At 56.8% G+C, this 21,469-nt stretch overlaps 1 protein-coding gene across 12 annotated transcripts in view; it reads left to right on the top strand.

The window, feature by feature from the left end:
• TNS1 (tensin 1) overlaps positions 1-21,469 on the top strand; it is a 195,904-nt gene that overhangs the window by 86,272 nt on the left and 88,163 nt on the right. For 10 of the 12 annotated variants that reach the window (XR_010746667.1, XM_066346644.1, XM_066346642.1 and 7 more), the window contains 8 exons: positions 3,514-3,555; positions 4,388-4,438; positions 10,747-10,796; positions 13,546-13,726; positions 16,093-16,143; positions 17,267-17,389; positions 17,846-17,910; positions 19,800-19,883. Coding sequence is in view for 11 of the 12 variants with exons in the window: in XM_066346644.1 (XP_066202741.1) it covers positions 13,559-13,726; positions 16,093-16,143; positions 17,267-17,389; positions 17,846-17,910; positions 19,800-19,883 (491 nt within the window). In the remaining variant the exon portion in view is untranslated. Of the gene's footprint in view, positions 1-3,513; positions 3,556-4,387; positions 4,439-5,353; positions 5,503-8,796; positions 8,901-10,746; positions 10,797-13,545; positions 13,727-16,092; positions 16,144-17,266; positions 17,390-17,845; positions 17,911-19,799; positions 19,884-21,469 lie in introns of those variants that run through there. The other 2 variants (XM_066346647.1, XM_066346648.1) reach the window with 2 other exon arrangements.

Here is a 21,469-nt window from a genome sequence, read left to right as displayed (position 1 = left end):
AGGATGAAGGTGTTTGTGTACATGTGTGTGCACTTGTGTGTGGAGGAGCTGAGTGTGGGGGAGATTGTGTCTGTGCCCGCAGGGGCTCTGCCAGCCACGGGAACCTCGGGGCTGCCCCCTCCGGAGTCCGCAGCTCAGCTCGGGCTGGCCCGGGAGCTTTCCTATAGGGCGCTCAAGCCTCCCTGCAGGGCTCGGGGCAGGTGTGAGCTCAGGGGAGACCCACCCTCAGCTTACCCGTCCTTTGCTTCCTTCGCTCCCAGTCCACCCGGAGCTGGCATTTCCTGGGAAACAGAGGAGCAGGACTCCAGTGCCCAGAGGGCTGGGCTGGCGGGCGGGGAGGGAGCACAGCCTGCATGCTGGGCCCTGTTTGCAAACACTGCAGGAAAAGGCTGGCTGTTTAGGTCAGGAGGGGTTTTTGGAAATTTTTAGCTCTTCAGAAAGCATCTTGACCAGTAAGTTGAAGGCATTTGATGGCTGGCAAGCGTCTTCCTGTGGCTGGCCTCCAGCTGGCATGGGGGACAGGGCGGGGGCCAAGGCGACGGTGCTCAGATGATTGTTGGCAGGGAGAGAAGTTTCTCTTGCACTGCTGAGGCCTGTGGTTTCTAATATTGACCCTGCTCCCTGGTCCGCTTCGTGCCAGAGATGGAAGGGGTGGGGCCGGGGGGGTCAAGGCGGGGAGCAGGGTGGGCCAGGGAGGGCCTGGGGAGGGTGCGGGGTGGAGAGGAGAAATAACTGCTAGCTTTTACTGAGCACTTCCGAAGTACCAGGCCCTGTTCTAAGTGCTTTACCGGCTTCTTCTCGCGTGAGCCTGAAAACATGAAGCCAGTCTGTCCTGTGTGGGAGTAGCAAAGATGAGGTGGCCTGTGGGAGGTCACAGTGAGCAGTAGAGTCAGGACTGGCTTAGACTCGTGCTTCTCAAGGCGGCATCCGCAGACCTGGACACTCGTTAGAAGTGCCCGTCCTATCAGGAGTCTACTGGACACTTGTTAGAAGTACCCATCCTATCAGGAGTCTACTGGCTTAGACTCATGCTTCTCAAGGTGGCATCCACAGACCTGGACACGTGTTAGAAGTACCCATCCTATCAGGAGTCTGCTGGCTCGGCCCTTGGGGCAGGGCCCGGTGGCACCTGTGTGTCAACAGCCCTCCAGGTGTTTCTGAGGTGCACTCAGTTCAAGGCCCCCTGGCTCACACTGTGCTGTCCGGGAGGGTTGGGGCCGCCTAGGAGGCTTCACCCAGAGCGGGAGGAAGGCTCTGCAGGGCTGGAACGGTCTGGGGCAGGCGCTTCTCCAACTTCTTCATTTCACCCCGTTTCTGTCCTTCCTGAGCCACCCTGTCTGGGGAGGCTGGTTCAGCAGACGGAAGAGTCAGGGCTCTGGAGTTGGGTTTGGGTTCAAATCTCAGTTCTGCCATGTAGGCTGCATATAGAAGGGCCCTGTGGTCTGCCCTCCAGCTGGGTTCCTCCTGCCCCCCCTGGGGCCAGAGAGGAGGCAGTCCCGCCCAGCCCATGGTCTCCATGGGAGCATTACCGAGCCTGGACCAGAAGAGACAGGTGGGGGCCAGAGGGCCAGGATTTCCCAGTGGGCCCAGTTGCTCCCTGCCAGTGGCCTGTGTCTCTGGAGGGGGGTTCTGAGAGGTGGCTGGGTGAGGGTTAGGGCTGGGCTGGTGATGCTGGGTGAGAGGATGTGCTGTCTTTACTCCTCCAGAGCCGTCTTCAGACCTCAGGTGAGCCGACCTGGGGGTTGGAGGGCTGACTGTGCCTCCCCACCCTCCTGCTCCATTCCTGGACCCTGTCCTCCCTCATCCATACCAAGCTGCCTTGGCCCTGAGTTTCTCAGGAGGCTTCATCCCCTGGAAGGAAGTTTCGGCCTCAACCCCTGTCTTCTAGGCAGTAGGGGTAAAGTCTGGGCCATTTCCAGAAAGAACTTGACTGCCTTCAGCTTAGCCAGCCTTCTTCCTCTGTGTCCGTCTTGGCCAAGTTCTCGCCGGTACTAGAACCTTTCAGTGCCCGTGCTGTCTGTTCCTCTGTCTGCAGACACAAGCAGCGCGCCCCTCCTGGGGCTGGGGTGGGGGCAGGCACTTTCTATTCTGAGACACTGTCTTACCCTGGTCCACACTCTTCTCGGCGGAGGCTTGTTTCGTGACCTTGACTGTCAGGTTCACGTCCGTTCTGCGGGGTTCAAGGGCCCCTCCAACCACTTTGCCGAGTTGGGAGCAGAGCACTAGAAACTGTGGTCAGGTAGTGGCCTTGGAGTGAGAATTTGTTCTCCTGGTTTAGGGGAGTCCTAGGAGCCCGTTTTCAGGATTCCTTTATCAGGAAGCACTGATGTTGGTCTGGACAGGGGAAGTGTGGCACTGGGGGAAGGGGCAGGATCAGTTCACAGGTGTTAATTGTTGGGCCGCTGTCCATAAATCACAGTCCTTGGCATGAGGGTTATAGCACCTGCATTGATAAAAAATACTGCTTTTATTTATTCATTTTAGAGAGGGTGAGAGAGAGAGAGAGAGAGAAAGGGGAAGGAGCAGGAAGCATCAACTCTCATATTCGCTTTGACCAGACAAGTGCAGGGTTTTGAACCGGCGGCCTCAGTGTTCCAGGTCGACGCTTTATCCACTGTGCCACCACAGGTCAGGCAAAAATACTGCTTTTAATCTGTTTTGGAAGCAGTTGGGATAAGGCTCACAAATAAAACAAGGCATACAGTATTCCTATAATGCGATTATGCATATGCTAATGACCAGATAAACGGCACAAACAACAAGTCTTACTGGGGTTGAGAGGTGGGAGAGAGAGTCTTCCTTTGGGGTGTTCAGGGAGGGCTTCATGGAATAGGAGAGCTTGTAGGAAAAAGTGGAAGCTGTTTCACAAGGAAAGGCCGCCGTGTGGGAATAAGTACGGGGGCCTGGGGGGCAGGCCTGGGTGGAGCAGAGCTTTTGGGCATGAAAAGTGAGGTCTGTGAGGGGGCAGGGCCAATGACGGCAACAGGGCCTCTCCTCCCGTGCGGCTGCGATTTCACCCCGAGAGCGAGAAGCGCGGAGCCCAAGGTGGGGTTCGAATCCTGTTGTCCCCGTTAGTAGTTGATGGCTTTGGGCTCACTCACTTAACTTCTCCGTATCTGTAAAGTGGGGCTTGCTAATGGCACCTACGTCACAGTGTTCTTGTTGTGAACGAGACGGTATTGATGAGAATGCCTGGCATGTTGGAACAGGCTGTTGCAGGCTCCTTGTTCTTTTCGGAGGGGTCAGCGGCTGCCTGAGCCGGAGGCCTGGGTGAGGTTTGTCATGCTAGATGTCTTTAGTACCAGTAGGATGGTTTTGTTTTGTTTTGTTTTGTTTTTCCAAACCGTGTCTCCCAACTTGGGGACAGCCGGGTTGTGGCTGAGTCCGGGGTTGGCATCCTGTCTGTCCTGCCTCAGGAGGCATTATTCTGCCCCTCGTGGCCACAGCCTTGGAGAGCGCCGATCTGGGGAGGTGGGTCCTGAGGCCTCACCCTGCCTTTCCCTTTGTCCGCAGCCTATCCACACTGAGAGTGCACCGAAGAATGTAGTGGACACGGTGAGTGACAGTGGCAGGGCTGGGGGCGGGGGGGGGGGGGCCCGGGGAGGCCGGAAAGCGGAAGATGGATCTGGGGAAAGTGAACAGATGGGTCGGGGACATCCTTCTGCAGTCGATATGGGGAACTTGGGGGAAGTGGTGGGGACACGGGTGACGTCCGGGAGCTGAGCAGCTGACCGGCCCTTGTGCAGTTAGAAGTGGATTGCTGGGGAACTGGGCAGCGGGGCTGGAGAGGCAGGGTGGGCGCAGAGAGAGAGAGAGAGAGGCCAGTGGTGGGATGTGGGCTTCTTTACTGAATAGCAGAAATTGAGAAAGCCAGGCAGATCTTCCCAAAGAGATCTTTCTGACCTAGCAGAGAGGCAGACGGTGTCCTCAAGGCTGCATGGGGAAGAAGAGAAAACGTCCGTGAGCCTTGCAGTGGGGAAACTGAGGTTAGCAGCTGAGAGGTGTGTCTAGGCCATGGCCAGCATTGAACAGCTTGCAATGGAAGTCCTGGGTTTAAGCCCTAACTCCTCTGAGCTTCTAATTGAGTTACTGTAGGCTGATCACGGGCCTCTCTGTGCCTCAGTCTTCCTATCTGCAAAATGAGAATAACAGCATTTCCCACAGCTGTTGTGCGTCACAGAGAAGAGGGTTTGATGAACTCAGAGGGGCCTTTAGTGGACAAAGAAATGTTAAACAAACAACCGAGTCCACCTCCACAACACGCACACACAAGGTCCTTCTGCCCCCCCCCCCCCCCCCCCCCCCCGACCCAGCAGGTGAAAAACACTTCGTGCCGTTTGATGACTTTCCTTGACTGCCCTCTCTGACTGCCTGTCTCTGTCTCCAGGGAGAAGGAGCCTTCCGGGGTGGAAACACGCGGCAAAGCCTGGAGGAAGACGTAAGTATGGGGGGGGAGTGGGGGAGGCAGCAAAGGACGTGGCTGAGCCCCCCCCCCAGTGCTCAGAGGGAATGGGGGTGCTGGGTGATGTCTCACACCTCTCCCATTTGGGGGGTGTCCCTTCCTGCTCTCCAGAAGGGGCGGGCAGGGGCTGCCCAGAGTGGCTGCTGAGCAGAGAGAGACTGGGATGCTGAGCAGGCCCCATCTGCTTAGACACGGGGCGTCAGCTGTGGCCTTGGCTTCCAGCTCAGCGGGGTCCAGAGCTCAGGAGCCCCTCACTTGGCCAGAGTGGGGCGGGGTGGGCTCTGTGAAGCCTGGCTGGCGGTGGGTGAGTGGTCACCGAGGCGGAGGCACGGGGAATGGGCAACACTGTAGCCAGAGGGACTAAGGGCAGAGGTGAAGAAGGACCCGTGAGCCCTTAGGGTCCTCAGACTTTGGGGAATTGTAGGCCCTGCTTCTTTGGACAGAGGAGTCTTTGAAAATGGCAGAGCCCTTTGTGGGCTGAAGGGCCATGGGTTTGGGAGGAAGCTGGAAGGTGGGCCAGCAGGTCCACTCTGCTCCCCCTGGCATGCCTTTTCTTGTGGAAGTCAATGAGCACATTCCTGCAGTGGGAGGACCCAGCGGAGGGCAGAGCAAGCTCTCCCAGGCCCCTGCTCTGGGCAGTGCTGGTGGTAGGGCTGCCCTCACACCTCGGGGGCCAATGCCCGACAGAGCCGGGCCTTTCTCTTTCTTCCCTGCCCTCCTCTGACCATTGGCCCCTCTGCCGGCCTCTCCATCCTTGCCCGCCCTGATCTGCAGAGGAACAGGGAGTGGTTTTGGCGGTTGGCACAGGGGGAGCTGTTGATGGCATGAGGCCCTATCATCTGACAGCTGCCTGACCCGCGGTGGGGAGGGCCCCAGAGGGGAGGTGCTGGGGCAGCGGGAGGCAGCTTCTGAGGGCCGCAGCACTTCTGTGGCGAGCCCACCTCACGGCCACATTGCCCTGGGGCCGCTCAGCACACGAGGAGTCCTCCAGGCGGGGCAGGAGCATGCCTCTCAAATTAGTGGGGAAAGCTCTGTTCAAGGTATGAGCGGGTCATGTGGGCATGGAGTACCCATGCTAGGGAAGGGCCCTTGTTCAAGTTTGTGATGTTTCTGGGACTGGGGTGCAGGAGAGACATTAACTTTGGGGGTACTTACTATTGAGGATTAACTAACTTAATGCATGAAAGCATATGCTATATGCTCAGTAAATAGTAGTTATTCTTAGGACTCTTATGTTGACTGAGGGTCAGGATCTGGGCTGGGTATTTTTTTTTTAATTTTTTTTTAAATTTTTTATTTATTCATTTTAGGGAGGAGAGGGAGAGACAGAGAGAGAGAGAGGAGAGACAGAGAGAGATGAGGGGAGGAGCTGGAAGCATCAACTCCCATATATGCCTTGACCAGGCAAGCCCAGGGTTTCGAACCGGCGACCTCAGCATTTCCAAGTGGCCGCTTTATCCACTGTGCCACCACAGGTCAGGCTGGGCTGGGTATTTTTTGATCTCCATGACATCCTTTATGGCAGATGTTGTGACCCCATATTGTGGATGAGCAAACAGCAACTTGGAGGGATTCAATGACTCAATGTCTTTTCCATTTCTTCCTGGGACCACTGCTTGGATCCAGTGTCACCCAGGACTCCCAACCCTTGGCCAGGGGGACAGGGTGATGGTGTGTGAACCAGGACTTTTAGCTAATGGTCTAGAAACTCTTGTAGGTCAAGACCTAGAGCTGCTCCTTCCACAATCCCAGCTGAGTCAGTCGGATCCTGGAAGGTAAAGCTACAGTAAGAGAGACTGAAGTTAGATATCATGAAGAACTTTTTGAGATGAAGATGTTTATGATTTTGGTCCCGGGAAGGAGGAGGTGGCTATTTAATTGGGACTGGAGTTAGGAGAAAGTCTTATTGATCTGGGAAGAATGTGTGTGTAAGGAGTGGGTAAGGGTGGTGTCTTGTCTGGATATGGAGGAGGGACACGATGAGTTTTGGTTGTTAGTCTGGTTTAAGGAATGCATGAAAGGCCAAGCAGATTCCAGAATGCCTGTGTACTGCAAAGAAAGAGAGGAAACCCAAGTTTTAAGGTCCCAGACACCTGTTCCGGGTTGGATGACCTTGGGGTGATTAGTCAGTCCCCTGGCCAGCCAGGGGGCTCCCCTGCAGTCTGCCCCAGGTGAGGACACCCGTTTTCAAGGAGACGTGGTGGAAGCTCTGCCCTGCTGCTGTGATAGCATGCCTGTTTGTTGAGCTGTTTTCCTGTCTCTGGCCCGTGGCCCAGGACTCAAGGCAGGAATGGCTGTTTTCCTCTGATGGTTGGTGTAGAGCGGAGTTCGTGGACGGTGTGCTGTGTCGCACTTTGTTTTGGAAAAATCCAAGCTGGTGGACAGGAAGGGGAGAGGAAGGAGTGTGGCTGGAGGGGCTGGTGTTGGGGGCAGGGGTGGCCACAGCCCCTGGAGGAGACAGAGGAATGGGGATGGGCTCCTGACGTAGGTTGGTCACCGGGCTCTGGCTGCTTGACACGGCCCCTGGTGTTGCTTACAGACCCTCCTCCCAACTGTGCCCCTGGGGACTGGGGCTCAGGAAACAGCTTTTCTTTTGGTCCTGCGCTGTTGTGTTTGGTCTGTGGACCTCAAAGGAAGGCAGGACTCTTCCCACACAGCGGTTGCTCTAAACTAACCCCACCCAGGCCTTGCATCCCCACTCCTAGCTGTCTGGTGGGGAAGAAGTTAGACAGCACAGCCCGGGGTCATAGCCCTTGAGTGCTCAGGAATGGTTGAGCGGTGATCAGCAGCGAGGACCAAGGCAAGAAGAGTTGGCTGGATTTGCAATAGGAAGGGTGAGGGTTAGATACTAGGAAGAACTTACTGACAGTAAGAGAAGTAAGACTTTGCTTGCAGGAGACTGTGGAATTTCCTTTGGTGATGTCCTTTCGGCAAAGGGGAGACTGTTTTGGTGATAACAATAGGGGAGAGTTCTTGGTGTACAGAGAGTTGGATCCAAAGTCTTATTATTGATCTCTGTCCTGGGAGGGGCTGGAAGGAAGTTCGAAGCCTTGTGTGTAAAGGGCTTTGAGAGCCTCAGTGAGGAAGAAAATGGGATTACAGACCGACAGACAGACAGAGATTATTTTTCTTTCCAGAATAAAATCTCTATAGTACTCTCTGTAGAGCCCTCTGGTAGTTTTCCCTAAGGGTTATAAGTGAACAGGTCAGTGATGTGATATCACATGAGGCTATGCTGGACCCATTTTACAGATTGCTCAGGGACACCAAGGGGCTGCTTCTCACAGGGCTCCATTGATGAGTCCCTTTCTTCATAGAACATTGGCTCTCTGAGGTCGGGGGCTCCTCCTCCTCGGGTCCCTGGCGCCTGAAACCTCGCCAGGCACACAGCCTGCTGCAATACGCAGTGAAAGTGATCTAAACGAGGGAGTGATCGCGGCGCTGGGCGGCAGAGATGACCACATCGTTCCGCTGTCTCCTGGCCTCTTGAACAAGACCTGCATGATTAGGCATGCTGGAAAACGCCCGTTTCTAGCCTTCAGTGTGAGGTCACCTGTGTTGTTTTTTTTTTTAAGCATTAGATTGTGTTTGCTCACACGCCCCCGCTGTGCACCCCCCCCCCCAATTTGTGGTTCTCTGGTTCTCCCTGTGGCTCTCTGGCCACCAACACTTGGACGTGTCACTTGTGCATGTCTGCTTTCCAGCGGGTGTCACATGCCCCCAGACTTTGCAGAAAACAGGAAGGCCCGTCAGTCAGAGGGCAGCCCAGTGATTCATCAGCGGATGACCATCCAGCTGTTCGTCCCCATCCAGCTGTTCGTCCCCATCCTCTGCGGTGGGGTCACTGTCCGGGGCAGTTTCCTCCCCGGCCTCCCTTTCCCTGGCCAGCCTGCTGGAGCAGAGCAGGCTTGGACTTTGTCTTATCACCTCTGGAGGCGGCATGGCCAGACTCCGTTGGGGCCAAGTTTTTATTTATCTTCCCTGGCTTTTTTTGGGGTGGGGAGGGTAAGGAATGTGGAGTGTTGTAACGTTGGGAAGGGGGGCGGGGAAACAGGAGCCAGCTCTCCTGCCCTGCTTATCCTTCTCGCTCCTGTGCTGTGATGGCCCAGGGGCCCCCCTGCAGCCCCCTCCCCCGGTCCCCTTGCCCAGCCCTACTCACTGTCCCATCGTCTCCCTGTGCTCCCTGGGCCTGGACCTGTGGTCCTGGCCACACCTCCAGCTTTGGCTACAGCCGTGGCTTCCAGTTGTTTGAAGCAGCTGTGGTGGCCTCCTCCAAAAGTGGCTGTGGATCAGAAACAGATGAAACTGGAGGGGCTATTTATAGCAGGGTGGCCCTGGGCCTGGAGCAGGGCCTGTGGCCTGGAGAGACTCAGCAACTCCTCGTCAGGGACCAGCGGGATGGACGTAGATGAAGTGTTGGCTTTCTGCGCTCCTTCGGGTGGGTAGTTTTGGAATAGCCTGGTTTGGGGCTTGAAAACCAAACACCACCCTCCTTACCCCCCCACCGCCCCCCCCATGCCTGACTCATGCAAGCCCAAGTCCTCGGGGCCAGGAGAGCTGTGGAGACAGAGAAACTTTCCGCCCCGACAGCCCCACTCGGCTGTTTTTTCCTCCCGCTGCCGCTGAGGCCGAGCTGCTCCGAGCTGGGTGGGAGCCCAGGCAGAGGGGACTGTGGGTGCAGCCTGCTCGCGGGTCAGTGGGTGGAGAGCCTTCCTCGTCGTGGGGCGGCCCTGGCTCTGGACTGGGCTGGGACCTGGGTGGGTCTCCACACCCACCCGCTCCCGCCTCCTAGGCTCTGCGGGGCCAGGAGAGGGCTGAAGGGGGTTCCTCTGCTTGACGCCCCAGTGGTCAAGCCCAGAGTCCGAGGGTGAATCCTGCCAGTCGTCAGGACGTGGGGGTGAGTCACCGTTGCCTCAGTTTCTCCTCTCATTGGCCAACTGCGGTACTGTCTCTCCTCCGGGAGGCGGCTGCCACTTGGTGGTTGGGAAAGGCTGATTTCTGGGAGGCCCAGGGATGTTTGGACAATGCCACCGAGCTCCGAGGGCCCCAGCTGGGCCTGGGATTCTAGAAGGTGGGCATCTGATTCTGCGTCATGTGAGGTGGCCAAAAAGGGTGGGCAGCAAGCAGCTGGTGGTAGCGGTGATCCGGGGCTTGGATTTTCCATACAGGTTTTGATCGTATCTCTCACTGCCCTTCTCGTTGGATTGATGTAGTAGTGATAACAACATATCCGTGCCTTATGTGCATACTGCCTTCTAAGTGCCAGATGACCCATGCGGATTGCCCCGGAGCCTTCAGTAACACAAGGCTGCCCAGCGGGGTGCCGTGGGGCCCTGAGCCCGAGCTTCCATCACGGCACGGTTGGGTGCCCCGGGATGTTTTGGAATGGACTTGGGTCCATTCGCCGAGTTTTGTGCAAGTTGAGAACCCTGGAAATGGGAGTGGGTGAGGGGGTAACATACAACGGGCGGTGGGTGGATCCTTAGGAGACTGATTTGTTGTCGTGAGCTGCTCTCGGTCGGTCGGTCGGTATGGTGCGTGTCGTGCCTGGCTGCTCTCGTCTCTAAGCTTTTGATTGAGTGACTCGCTTTAAAGAAGAGCAGTGTAGGATGACGGTGGTCGGAGGAGAAGGGTTTAGAGCTGGAGAGAGAGGTGCTGTCACTCACCTGCCCTTTCACGCTCGTAGTCCGTATCCCTCGGGGCCACTACTACAATAGCCAGTGAGTCAAGATAAAAGGAGTTTCCATTAATTCAGTAATTGGTTTTTTTTTTTAAAGAAAATTTGAAAAAAATTTTGGTGGAAGAGGAGGGGAGAGAGAGAGAGAGAGAGAGAGAGAGAGAGAGAGAGAGAGAGAGAGAACATCAATCTGTTCCTGTATGTGCCGTAACTGGGGATGGAGCCCACAACCTTTGTGTTTTGGGACGATGCTCTGACCAACCAAGCTCTCTGGGCCGGGCATTCGGTAACTGTTTTACCGAGTGTGTACTCAGGACAGATGGCACCAGCCCTGGAGTGGTGTGTTTCTCAGCATGTGCGATTTCTTCCTTGCGGGGGAGGGAAAACCCGTCTCTTTAGGGCTCCCACGCACAGGGGCACACTTCTGTGGAATTGGCATCAATCGCTTCTGGCTTTGGGTTGCTCTCTTGCTAGGACATCAGGGTGCCTGGGCTGGGATGCGGGCAGAGGACGGAGGGGAGGATCTGTGTTGCCCGTGGCCCTGCCTGCACCCGTGGACGGCTCTCCCCCTGCCTTCTTCGTAATGCTGCTGCTCTTCTTTCTCCAGGGCTCCACCAGAGTTACCCCGAGTGTCCAGCCCCATCCCCAGCCCGTCAGGTATGCCTGATCTGGGGGGGGGGCTCAAGGTGGGGGTGCTGGCAGTGAGGTCACTGGGTGTGCCCAGCTAGTCGTGGCTTTGGGTCTCTGAGACCCAAGTCAGAAAGCCAGTGCTAGGGAGCATGGGCAGATGGGAGAGCCTCTACTCAGAGAGTCCCGGGAGCTGCCTTGCGCTGAGTTCTTTATCTACTTGCGTGGTCACATCTAGTCCTTGCAACAGCCCTGCAAAGTAAATGCTTTATTCCCATCTGACAGATGAAGACACTGTGAGTTTTGGAGAGACGAGGTGACTTGTTGAAGGTGACACTTGGGGACTCGGTGCCTTGTGGTCACAGAGCCTCTTTTCCCTGCTCCAGGTTCTCTGGTTGGGCCTTTCCCTCTCCGCCTCACCTTCACTCCTGAGGCTCCAGAGACGAGTGAGAATTTGACCCCAGGAACGTGGGGCCCCAGCCAGAGAGGGCCTGGTGTCAGGCTGGAACCCCCAGCAGGCTGTGGTCCAGCTGCCCGCTGCCTACAGACCTGGTCTGCTCTTTAGAAAATCTCCCCACCCCTACGGCTGAGAACCGCCTGGGGTGGGTGGGCACAGCGGGCGGCGGCTGAGAACCGCCTGGGGTGGGTGGGCACAGCTGGGGGTGGGTGGGCACAGCAGGCGGCAGCTGAGAACCGCCTGGGGTGGGTGGGCACAGCTGGGGGTGGGTGGGCACGGCGGGCGGCGGCTGAGAACCACCTGGGGTGGGTGGGCACAGCTGGGGGTGGGTGGGCACGGCGGGCGGCGGCTGAGAACCGCCTGGGGTGGGTGGGCACAGCTGGGGGTGGGTGGGCACGGCGGGCGGCGGCTGAGAACCGCCTGGGGTGGGTGGGCACAGCTGGGGGTGGGTGGGCACAGCGGGCGGCGTGAGGCTGTCAGCGGGCGGTGGCGCTGTTTTGTCTGAGGTCTGCAGTGACCCGATGTAGGAGCCCCACCTCCGAAGGCTGCAGTGAGGAGCTTATCTCCCGGATGGGGAATGGCTGGTGCTCAGAGCTCAGAGTCACCCTGCGCCCCTCACTGCCGCCCCCTGGCCCTTCCGCCTCTCGGCCCCTGTCATTGCCACACCGGGGGAGCCTCACATCGCCCCTGGCTCTCCCATCTCCAGACCCCGTCGACAGAGTTGGGCTCAGAGTTAACCGTGGTGGAGACCTGGACTCTTCCCTCCTCCTTGGCACCCTGAGCTGTCCTCCCCGGGGCCGCCCATCACTTTGAAACACCCCGGTGGTATTCCCCTGGCTGCCCTGTGCCTCAGCTTTGCCCTGCGGTAGAGAAAAGTGATCAGAATGAAATCTGAGTGTTGTCCGCCTTAGGTAGAGAGAGAAAGCCAGACTCAAGGAGGCTGGTGATGGGGTCAGAAGGTGTGAAGGTGGTGAGTGTGTGAGGTGCCCCCAGAAGCTACCGGTGGGCTTCTAATGGCATTCCAGTGTCTCAAGAGCCCTTTCCCCTTCCCATCAGCACCCCAGTGGGCACCTGGGACCATCTCCCTGGAAGAGAAGTTGGGTAAGGTGTCAAGTTGTGACCCCCTACCTTCCTTCATCCAGGGCACAGCCCAGGGGTCCCTCCACCTCTCCCAGGAGCTCAGATGGTGCTGGGATGTCTGGGAGCCATCTGCACCTGTAGCCGCAGCAAGGGCGCTGCACCCCCTACCTTCCTTCATCCAGGGCACAGCCCAGGGGTCCCTCCACCTCTCCCAGGAGCTCAGATGGCGCTGGGATGTCTGGGAGCCACCTGCACCTGCAGCCGCAGCAAGGGCGCTGCACCCCCTACCTTCCTTCATCCAGGGCACAGCCCAGGGGTCCCTCCACCTCTCCCAGGAGCTCAGATGGCGCTGGGATGTCTGGGAGCCACCTGCACCTGCAGCCGCAGCAAGGGCGCTGCACCCCCTACCTTCCTTCATCCAGGGCACAGCCCAGGGGTCCCTCCACCTCTCCCAGGAGCTCAGATGGTGCTGGGATGTCTGGGAGCCATCTGCACCTGTAGCCGCAGCAAGGGCTCTGTACCTGCTGCTTCCTGGGCCCTCAGAAATCAGGGAGACCACTGCCACAGAGCAGCTCTGGCAGTGGTGGGAGCTTCCAGAAGTGGGGAGGGAGCCAGGGAACAGCGGGCAGGGGACTGGGCCTGCCCCCGGGACGGCTGGAATGTGTGCTGTGGTCTGGCTTCCCTGCGGCCCAGGTGAACGTGTCACCTGAGCTGCCCCTTCCCTGGGAGGCCTCCCCGCCCGCTCTATAACCCCGGAGCCCGGGGCGGGCAGCAGGAGGCTCAGCCTGGGACGCTGGAGAGCCCCTAGCTCAGCCTCTCTTTCCTCTTCCGGAGCCGTCCCAGGATCCCCGGGGACACTTGCGCCGGACCTGGTGCCTGCAGGGTTTCAGGAGGCAGAGCTGGGCTCCTGGGGTCCTGGCCAGGTCCGGCCTTGGCTCTGACTGCTGGGATCCAGGGTGAAGGCAGCGCCAACAGAACTGACGGAAACCGGGGGCTGGTGTCATCACCGTTGGGTCGTGGCACGGCCTTGCCAGCCCTGTCAGCCCTGTTCCCTCCGGTGTCCGGGCTGCCCTGCGGCGGCACTGGCCTTGCCAGGGAAAGCCTCTGACCCTGGCTCTGGGTCCAGGAACAGCCAAGGCCCTGGGGTGGCTACGGGAGCCATGCTCAGTGTGCGGGAGGTACAGATATCTGTTCCTTGACCTGGGGGGCTAGATTTTGATCTAGAACCCCCCTCTCTGGTAGTCTCCCCAGAAACATGAGTGTGAGCCGGACCATGGAGGACAGCTGTGAGCTGGACCTGGTGTACGTCACAGAGAGGATCATCGCCGTCTCCTTCCCCAGCACAGCCAACGAGGAGAACTTCCGGGGCAACCTCCGCGAGGTGGCCCAGATGCTCAAGTCCAAACATGGAGGCAGCTACCTGGTGAGGACGGGCCCCTCTGTCTGCTCGCCACCTCCCTGCGGGTGTCCCAGCCCTTCCACCCTGGGCCGGCTCTTCCCCCTCTCTGCATTCATCTGTCCTGGAGATGCCCGGGGCCGAAACATTCACTTCCTCTCCAGCCTGACTGCCACAAGCAGTGTCTGTAGTTGGAACCAAGTTGTGTATGTGTGTGTGCGTGTGTGCACCCGCACTGCATGCATCTGCATGCGTGCGTATGTGTGCGACCACACGCATATGAGTGCATGTGTGTGTGCATGTATGCACCCGCACTGCGTGCATCTGCATGCGTGCGTATGTGTGCGACCACACGCATATGAGTGCATGTGTGTGTGCATGTGTGCACCCGCACCGTGTGCATCTGCATGCGTGCGTATGTGTGCGGCCACATGTGTATGAGTGCACGTGTGTGTGTGTTGACCGGGAGAGAAGGATAGTAAGAGCTCGCGTTATGGAGTGCTACCACAAGCCAGGCTTTCCGCGTATTTAGCTTTCAGGACAGCCCTAGAGAGCAGGTTTTGTTGGAGCTCAGAGAGGTGGGGTGTCTGCTTGAGGTTACAGTGTCAGGAGGGGGCAGGACCGGCACCTCGTCGGCACTTCGGAGAAGTCTGAGGGCAGAGTTGGGGCAGAGTGTGTCTAAGGGACCTGCGTTGCTGTCACTGTGATGGTACCTTGCCCAGGAGGATCACCTAACAAATGTGGGTGAAATGGCCACCAGAGGTCTCCTCTAATGTCAGAAAAGCTGGCCAGGGGCCTTTCCTGGCCCCAGCGGAGAGCTCAAGTCCACTTTACAAGTCCAGTCATGTGGACTGGACCCATAGACCAGACTGTGCAACCCTGAGGGCCTGCCCTTGGAGTCTGAGCAGAGGCAGCTGTAGGAGGCGATGTGAGGCCCCTGGGGCTGTGGGGTCCCTGGGGCTGTTGGGGTCCTTGGGGCTGTTGGGGTCCCTGGGGCTGTTGGGGTAAACTGCCGTAAGTTCCTGGCTTTCACTGGTCTGGAGGCCAGGTGTCCAGTCCAGGTGTTGGCAGGCCACATGCCCTCTGAGCCTGTAGAGGAGCTCTCTGCCTCGCCTCTTCCTGGCTGCTGGTTGCTCGGTATCCTTGGTGACCCCTGGCGTGTAGTTTCATGGCCTCAACTCTGCCACCGTCATCACCCGGCCTTCCTGCTTTCCTGTGACTCTCTGTGTCCTTTCCTCTTCTTATAAGGACAGCAGCCATTGGATTTAAGGCCCACCCTAAATCAGGATGATCTCATCTCCAGATCCTTAACTACTTACATCAGCAAAGGCCCTGTTTCCAAATAAGGCCACATTCTGAAGTTCCGGGTGGACTTGAATTTTTGTGGGACACTCTTCAACCCACTACAGACACCTGTCCATCAGCTGTGTCGGGTGTTGTTAAGAGCCTGGCTTTAAATATTAGAGAGTCCTGGGTTCGAATGTGGGCTCTGCTGTAACTAAGTAGTTGACCTTGGTCATGTAGCCTCACTAAGCCTTAAGTTCCCCATCTGTAAAATGCATCTAACATACTATCCACCTCTTATGGTTGTTGAGAGAATGAAGCCAGCTGGTAGCTATACAGTTCTTAGCTTGAGGTGACAGATTGTGGAGGCTTGAGTGGTAGCAGTTAACATAATGAAGTGTGTTCCATTATGCGGCTCAAGAAGTCATCTAAGGCCCTTCCTGATTTCGGGAGTCCATAATTTCATGTGTGCAATGCCACCCTCGGTCCATTCTGCCTATTCCAGATGGTGGGGTTCTCTTTTCTCCTGAGGAGACAATGCACTGATCTTTGAGTTGGCCGGGCAGTGAGTTGGAGGTGGAGAAGGAATTCCAGAGATGAGGGGATTCTCCTGGGCTGTGGTTGGGTGGCGGACAGCATCTGCCGGGGAAGGGTGTCCAGCATCTTAGACAGCCCCCCCCCGGATGGTCTGCATCCTCTGAGGGAGGCTGTCCCACCACAGAGCCATTACATCCTCACGGGCTGAAGTTCTAAAGTCCCATGTGGAATGGAAACCAGAGAAGGCCAAGAACTTAGCGTGTATCGCCAACTGGTTCCATTCAGTCGGGAGATGCCCACCTCGGGGGGGGGGTGGTCCATGGACCCGAGACAGGTCCCGTCTCATCTTCAGTTCTGCACGTCCGCTCGCTGAGGGGAGTGGCTGTGTGTCTGTACTTCTCTCTCTGCCCCTCTTTATCTTGAGAACGCATGGTTGAGTTCCTGGTGTGTGTGTGTGTGTGTGTGTGTGTGTGTGAGTGATGGGATCTCACGTATGCTCACGTGTAGGTAGGATTTCCAGCAGGGGTGAGGGCAGATCACTTTTTACGAACTTTCCCTTTTCTTCCTTCTAGCTTTTCAACCTCTCTGAGCGGAGACCTGACATCACGAAGCTCCACGCCAAGGTGAGCCCATGCCGAGTAGGGTGGGGCTTTTCCCTGCCCAGGAGAGAGAGACAAACAGACAGGCTCCCTCTCACCGTTGTTCTCGCATTAGAGTGGGGGGGGGGAGTGCTGTGACAGTTCCCAAACCCTATGACAGTGCCATCTTCTATTTGGAAAATGGAAAAGACTCTATTCATTGTTTCCATAATACAAATTACAGAAAGCAAAGCTCAAAACAGTGATTTCCACCCAGAGATTGCCTCCCTGGGGAGCACGTAGACTCTCTGGGGCGAGGCTGGCCCTGTGAGAGTTTTAGTTTTATTGAAAGGTATTTCGGATTTAAACTGGCTGGGAATGGCCGATGTGGACCTCCCTGCCGTCAGCTGTCAGTTGCTTGTCCCATGGGCTGTGTGTGTAGGGCTTTGCATGGGGCCTGCTCCCGGCTTCTGGATTCTGGTACCTGTTGCAGCATAACCCTGGGGAGGTGACACACTTCTCTGGGCCTCAGTTTGTACCTCTAAAAGTGGACAGGCTGGATTAGGTGTTCTCTCTGGGCCCTTCCAAGCAGAATTTCTCTTTAACTGGAAAGTTCTGTGAGTTCGGAAGAGTCTTGAGGAGCCTGGAGATTGCTGTTCAGAAGCCTCTGTCCCATCAGGCTTCCCGGGGCTGGCCTGGAAAATCAATGCTGGGTATGGCCAGGCCTGGGAAAGAGCCACGGATGGCCAAGAGCCCTTTGCTCTGCCCTCTTTTGCCCTGAGCCAGGCTGTAGGGTTGTCTGTGGGAGTAGAGGTTGGGGGCAGTGTTGGGGGTCCCATCACATTTTGACATCAGAGTCACATGGAAGGGACCTTGGGGTCATTGGCTCCAAGCCTCTGTTTTCCATACGTAAGAGAAACTTCGGCTAGGAGAGTACCATGACTGGTTGGAGGCCCCACAGTGAGCCAGTGTCAGGGCTGAGACCCAGGCACAGGGTCTCTGGTTCTTGGCCATTGTCCCCACCTCCCAGCTGGGCTGATGGGCAAGGTGGGAAGCAAGGCCCAGCCGCTGGTGGCCACTGCCCCAGGACTGGCGTGTGGGTGTGTGCTGCCCCCACTGCCCTGGGTGACTGTCTGGGCTTCTGCCGCTTCTCACCCCTGGGACACAGGTACTGGAATTTGGCTGGCCTGACCTCCACACCCCAGCCCTGGAGAAGATCTGCAGTGTCTGCAAGGCCATGGACACTTGGCTCAATGCAGACCCCCACAATGTCGTCGTTCTACACAACAAGGTCAGAGCAGGGGCTGCAGGGTAGCAGGGTGTGTGTGTGTGTGTGTGTGTGTGTGTGTGTGTGTGTGTGTGTGTTCACCTGTGCACATGCCCATGCATGAATATATCCTTGGATGTGAGGATATACTTGCCTGTATCATCGGATGGTGTGAGTGTATAAGTCTGTGTTTATTCTCCTTTCTAAGAGATGATAGATTCTGTTCTGAGGTGCCCACAAGACGTGTGGGGTACCAGCGTGTGGGGCCCTCAAGTGTAGTGGGTCATCGGCTGTGTTTCCGCCCTTAGGGACTCAACCCCCCTCTTCACCCCCCCCCCATATCCCCTCTCTCCTGTTCTCCCTTAAAGCCACACCCTCTCTCCAGCCCCTGATCCTCTTACTTCCAAAGCTTCTGAATGGGCCCTGGAGCAGTAGGTTGGCTTTAGTAATAAAGGCTTTTGTGTTTGGGGGCTCTTTCAGGGAAACCGAGGCAGGATAGGAGTCGTCATCGCTGCTTACATGCACTATAGCAACATCTCGGCCAGGTAAGAGTGCCCCTTGGCCCCCCGCTCTCTGAATATTGACAGCAGAAACCCCCATCCCCAACCCACCCGAGACCTCTCCCTTCCTTGGGGCAGGAGGATACAGGCAGAAGGGAGAGGGGTGCTTAGGATGACGTAGAGGCCACAGAAGGAAGGTGCCTGTCCACATCTCCGAGGCAGGAGCCTGTGGACAGAGGGCAGGAGAGAGGGGAGCCCACCCCTCCGTTGTAGGCGCTGTTGGGGCAGCTGTGGGAGGCAGGCCTGTCCATGGATACCCCGTATAACCAGCTTCGTGGGGCCACTTTTTCTGGCCAAACTGCCTTCTGTTTCCCTGGGTGAGCAGGGAAGGTGTCAGAAAGAAATGCTGGATCAAATCTGGGTCCAGCAGAACCATCTAGAAGTGATCTCCTCCAGCCCCGGCAGGGCCCCTTCTCACTTAGGTGTTTTTGAGCAAGACTAGGAAACAAGCAGTGGGGGAGTCCTGTTTTGATTCCGTTTTGCAGAGAGGCAGAAGAATCCATCCATCCGTTTGTTTATTCATTCGACATTGGTTATAGAACGGCCACGGTGCTGTTCCAGGTGCTGGGAATACAGCAGTGAGCAAAGCCAGGCCACTGTCCTCACGGACATTAAATAAACAAACTAGGTCAGTAATGGCAGGTGGTACGTTCTGTGGAAGAAGGGAGACCAGAGCATGGCCGTGGTCAGAGGAGGCCTCGGGAGAAGGTGATATTTGAGCAGAGACTCGAATGAAAGGGAGGAGGGTGGGACGGGTTGAGTTGTATAAAGTCTGGGAGGGAGCTTTCCAGGCAGAGAGAAGGGGAAGGACCAAGGTCTGCGGTGGGGACGCAATGTGGTGGCGGTAGCGGGCCTGTTTGGAGCCGAATGGGTGAGGGGCTGAGGAATCCGGAGTCAGAGCCTGGGAGCCTTGCAGGACTCAGTGAGGACACTGGGGGTTTATTCTGAGAGTGATGGAAAGTCACGACATTTTAAGGCGATCTCTCTGAATGCTCTTTGAGGGTGGGCAGAATACTCTGCAGAAGGCTTGCCAGGACGATGGCACTTTTTTTTTTTTTGTATTTTTTTACTGAAGCTGGAAACAGGGAGAGACAGACAGACTCCCGCATGCGCCCGACCGGGATCCACCCGGCACGCCCACCAGGGGCGATGCTCAGCCCACGAGGGGGCGATGCTCTGCCCACCAGGGGGCGATGCTCTGCCCCTCCGGTGCGTCGCTCTGCCGCGACCAGAGCCACTCTAGCGCCTGGGGCAGAGGCCACAGAGCCATCCCCAGTGCCCAGGCCATCTTTGCTCCAATGGAGCCTTGGCTGCGGGAGGGGAAGAGAGAGACAGAGAGGAAGGAGGGGGGGGTGGAGAAGCAAATGGGTGCTTCTCCTATGTGCCCTGGCCGGGAATCGAACCCGGGTCCCCCGCATGCCAGGCCGACGCTCTACCTGGCCGATGATGGCACTGTTACAACTTTGAGAAGTCCATCTGAGCCTAAGCTTTGCTCCATGGTGAACGCTTGCTGTGCACCTACTAAGCTCTTTGGAGGTGTGAGCTCACTTGATCACCATAACAAACTTTGAGGAAGGCAACCATCACTCTCATTAACATGAAAAAAAAAATTAGTTTTGGAAAGAGGAAGTAACTGGCCCCGAGGTGCGGGGATAGTAATAAGAGGGGGACTAGTGATGGCCCCCAGGCCTCCTGGCCAGAAAGCCCCTGTGCGGCACAGCACGCAGGCCCGAGCGATGCTGAGGGGCTCTTCTCCTGCAGGCAGCTCAGCACAGGGTGGCTGGAGGGCTCCGCAGATCTGGGCGGTGGGGACAGGACAAAGGGGCTCTTGGACTTGGAGGCTGGCTCCTCTGACCACCTGTCTTTCCCACCAGCGCCGACCAGGCCCTGGACCGGTTTGCAATGAAGCGGTTCTATGAGGATAAGATTGTCCCCATTGGTCAGCCATCCCAGAGAAGGTGGGTCTCACAACGCAGTGCATGCTGGCTATATGTGGGGGCTAGCCCTGTGTATCCACGGGGGACGGAACAGCATGCCTAGGTGCGGGATACCAAACCTGCATGTTCAGGGGCCAGCCTGGAGGGGGCGGAGCTCAAGGGCCTGGGTGAGCCCATGAGCAGCTGAGTGTTGACTCCTGAGGCTGGGGCTGGAGAGCGATGGGGCTTCCGTGGGGGCTGCACTGGTCTGGGTGTAAGAAGGCGGACTGTATGAGAAGGCAGTGCCATCCTTGGTCCTGGAAGCAGGATTGCTTCAGTGTTTGGATGAGTCTCCAGGAGGCTGAGGCCCCTGCTGAGGTCACACACATACTCTTGATAAGAAGAGTCATCTTGTACAAACTTTATCGAGGGCACTCCACCATGTGGTCTCATTGAAGTCCACAACAGATCAGACAGGAAGTGGGGCAGGGAGTGACTCCATCACTCATCTGGCAAATGTTAGGCAGTCTGCTGTGTTCCAAGCGCTAGAGATATCTAGTTGAATAGGACAAAGTCCCCTGCCCCCAGTGAGCTGATATTCTATTGAGAAGGGTGGACATTACACATGTAAATAAACAAACAAGATAATTCCAGATAGCAAATAGTTCTAGGAAAGAAAGAAGATAGGGCTCTGTGGAGAGGAGAGCTGACGAGAGGGGCACGGGGCTATTTCAATGACTGTGGTCAGGGAGTACTTCTCACAGGAGGTGAACTTGAGCCCAAAGCTAAATAGTAATGAGTTACCACATGACAATCCGGGACATCCCCATTTTACAGGAGGGAAGCCTGAGCCCAGAAGGAAGGGGCGTGACATGGCCAGGGTCCCAGGGAATAGTGGTGGCAGCGCCAGAGCGGTCTCAGGGACCTACCCCCTGGCTGGGTCATCCACTGTCCTGAGGGCTATCCCTAGATTCAGCTATGAGAGTAACATGCTGTTTAGTGATGTCAGATCCACAGGAAGGCACAGGTAGTGTCAGGAGCAGGTGGGCCTTGGGAGGCTGCAGGTGAGTGGAAGACAGACTGGAGAACTGGAGAGCTGGACCCGGGTCCTGCCCACTGTGTGGCCGGAGCTTTGAGCCAGTAACAGGATGCGTCCCATTGGGCTTCCCACTGGGGCTATGGTGCTGAATCTCTCAGGCAAGGTCTCACGGGGCTCACCTTCTCTGGTGGATGACAACCGTGGAAATATGCCATCAAGGTCATTTCAGATGGTGCAAAGTGCTTTGAAGGGGATTAAACCAAAATAATGTAATGGGTGAGAGAGTCAAGGGAGTGGGCGTGAGGGGCGGAGTCAAAGGGACCGACCTTTCTGAGAAGGTCACTTGTGAGTGAGGTCTGAGAAGGAGAAGGAAGCATCTGACTGACGGTCTGGGATAGAGGGTATAGGCCAGGGGGTCGTCAACCTTTTTATACCTACCGCCCACTTTTCTATCTCTGTTAGTAGTAACATTTTCTAACCGCCCACCGGTTCCACAGTAATGGTGATTTATAAGGTAGGGAAGTAACTTTACTTTATAGAGTTTATAAAGCAGAGTTACAGCAAGTTAAAGCATAGAATAATAATTACT

This window comes from Saccopteryx leptura, chromosome 7 (assembly GCF_036850995.1).
Source record: "Saccopteryx leptura isolate mSacLep1 chromosome 7, mSacLep1_pri_phased_curated, whole genome shotgun sequence".
Classification (NCBI taxonomy): Eukaryota; Metazoa; Chordata; class Mammalia; order Chiroptera; family Emballonuridae; genus Saccopteryx; species Saccopteryx leptura.
This window is presented reverse-complemented; position numbering and strand designations above follow the sequence as displayed.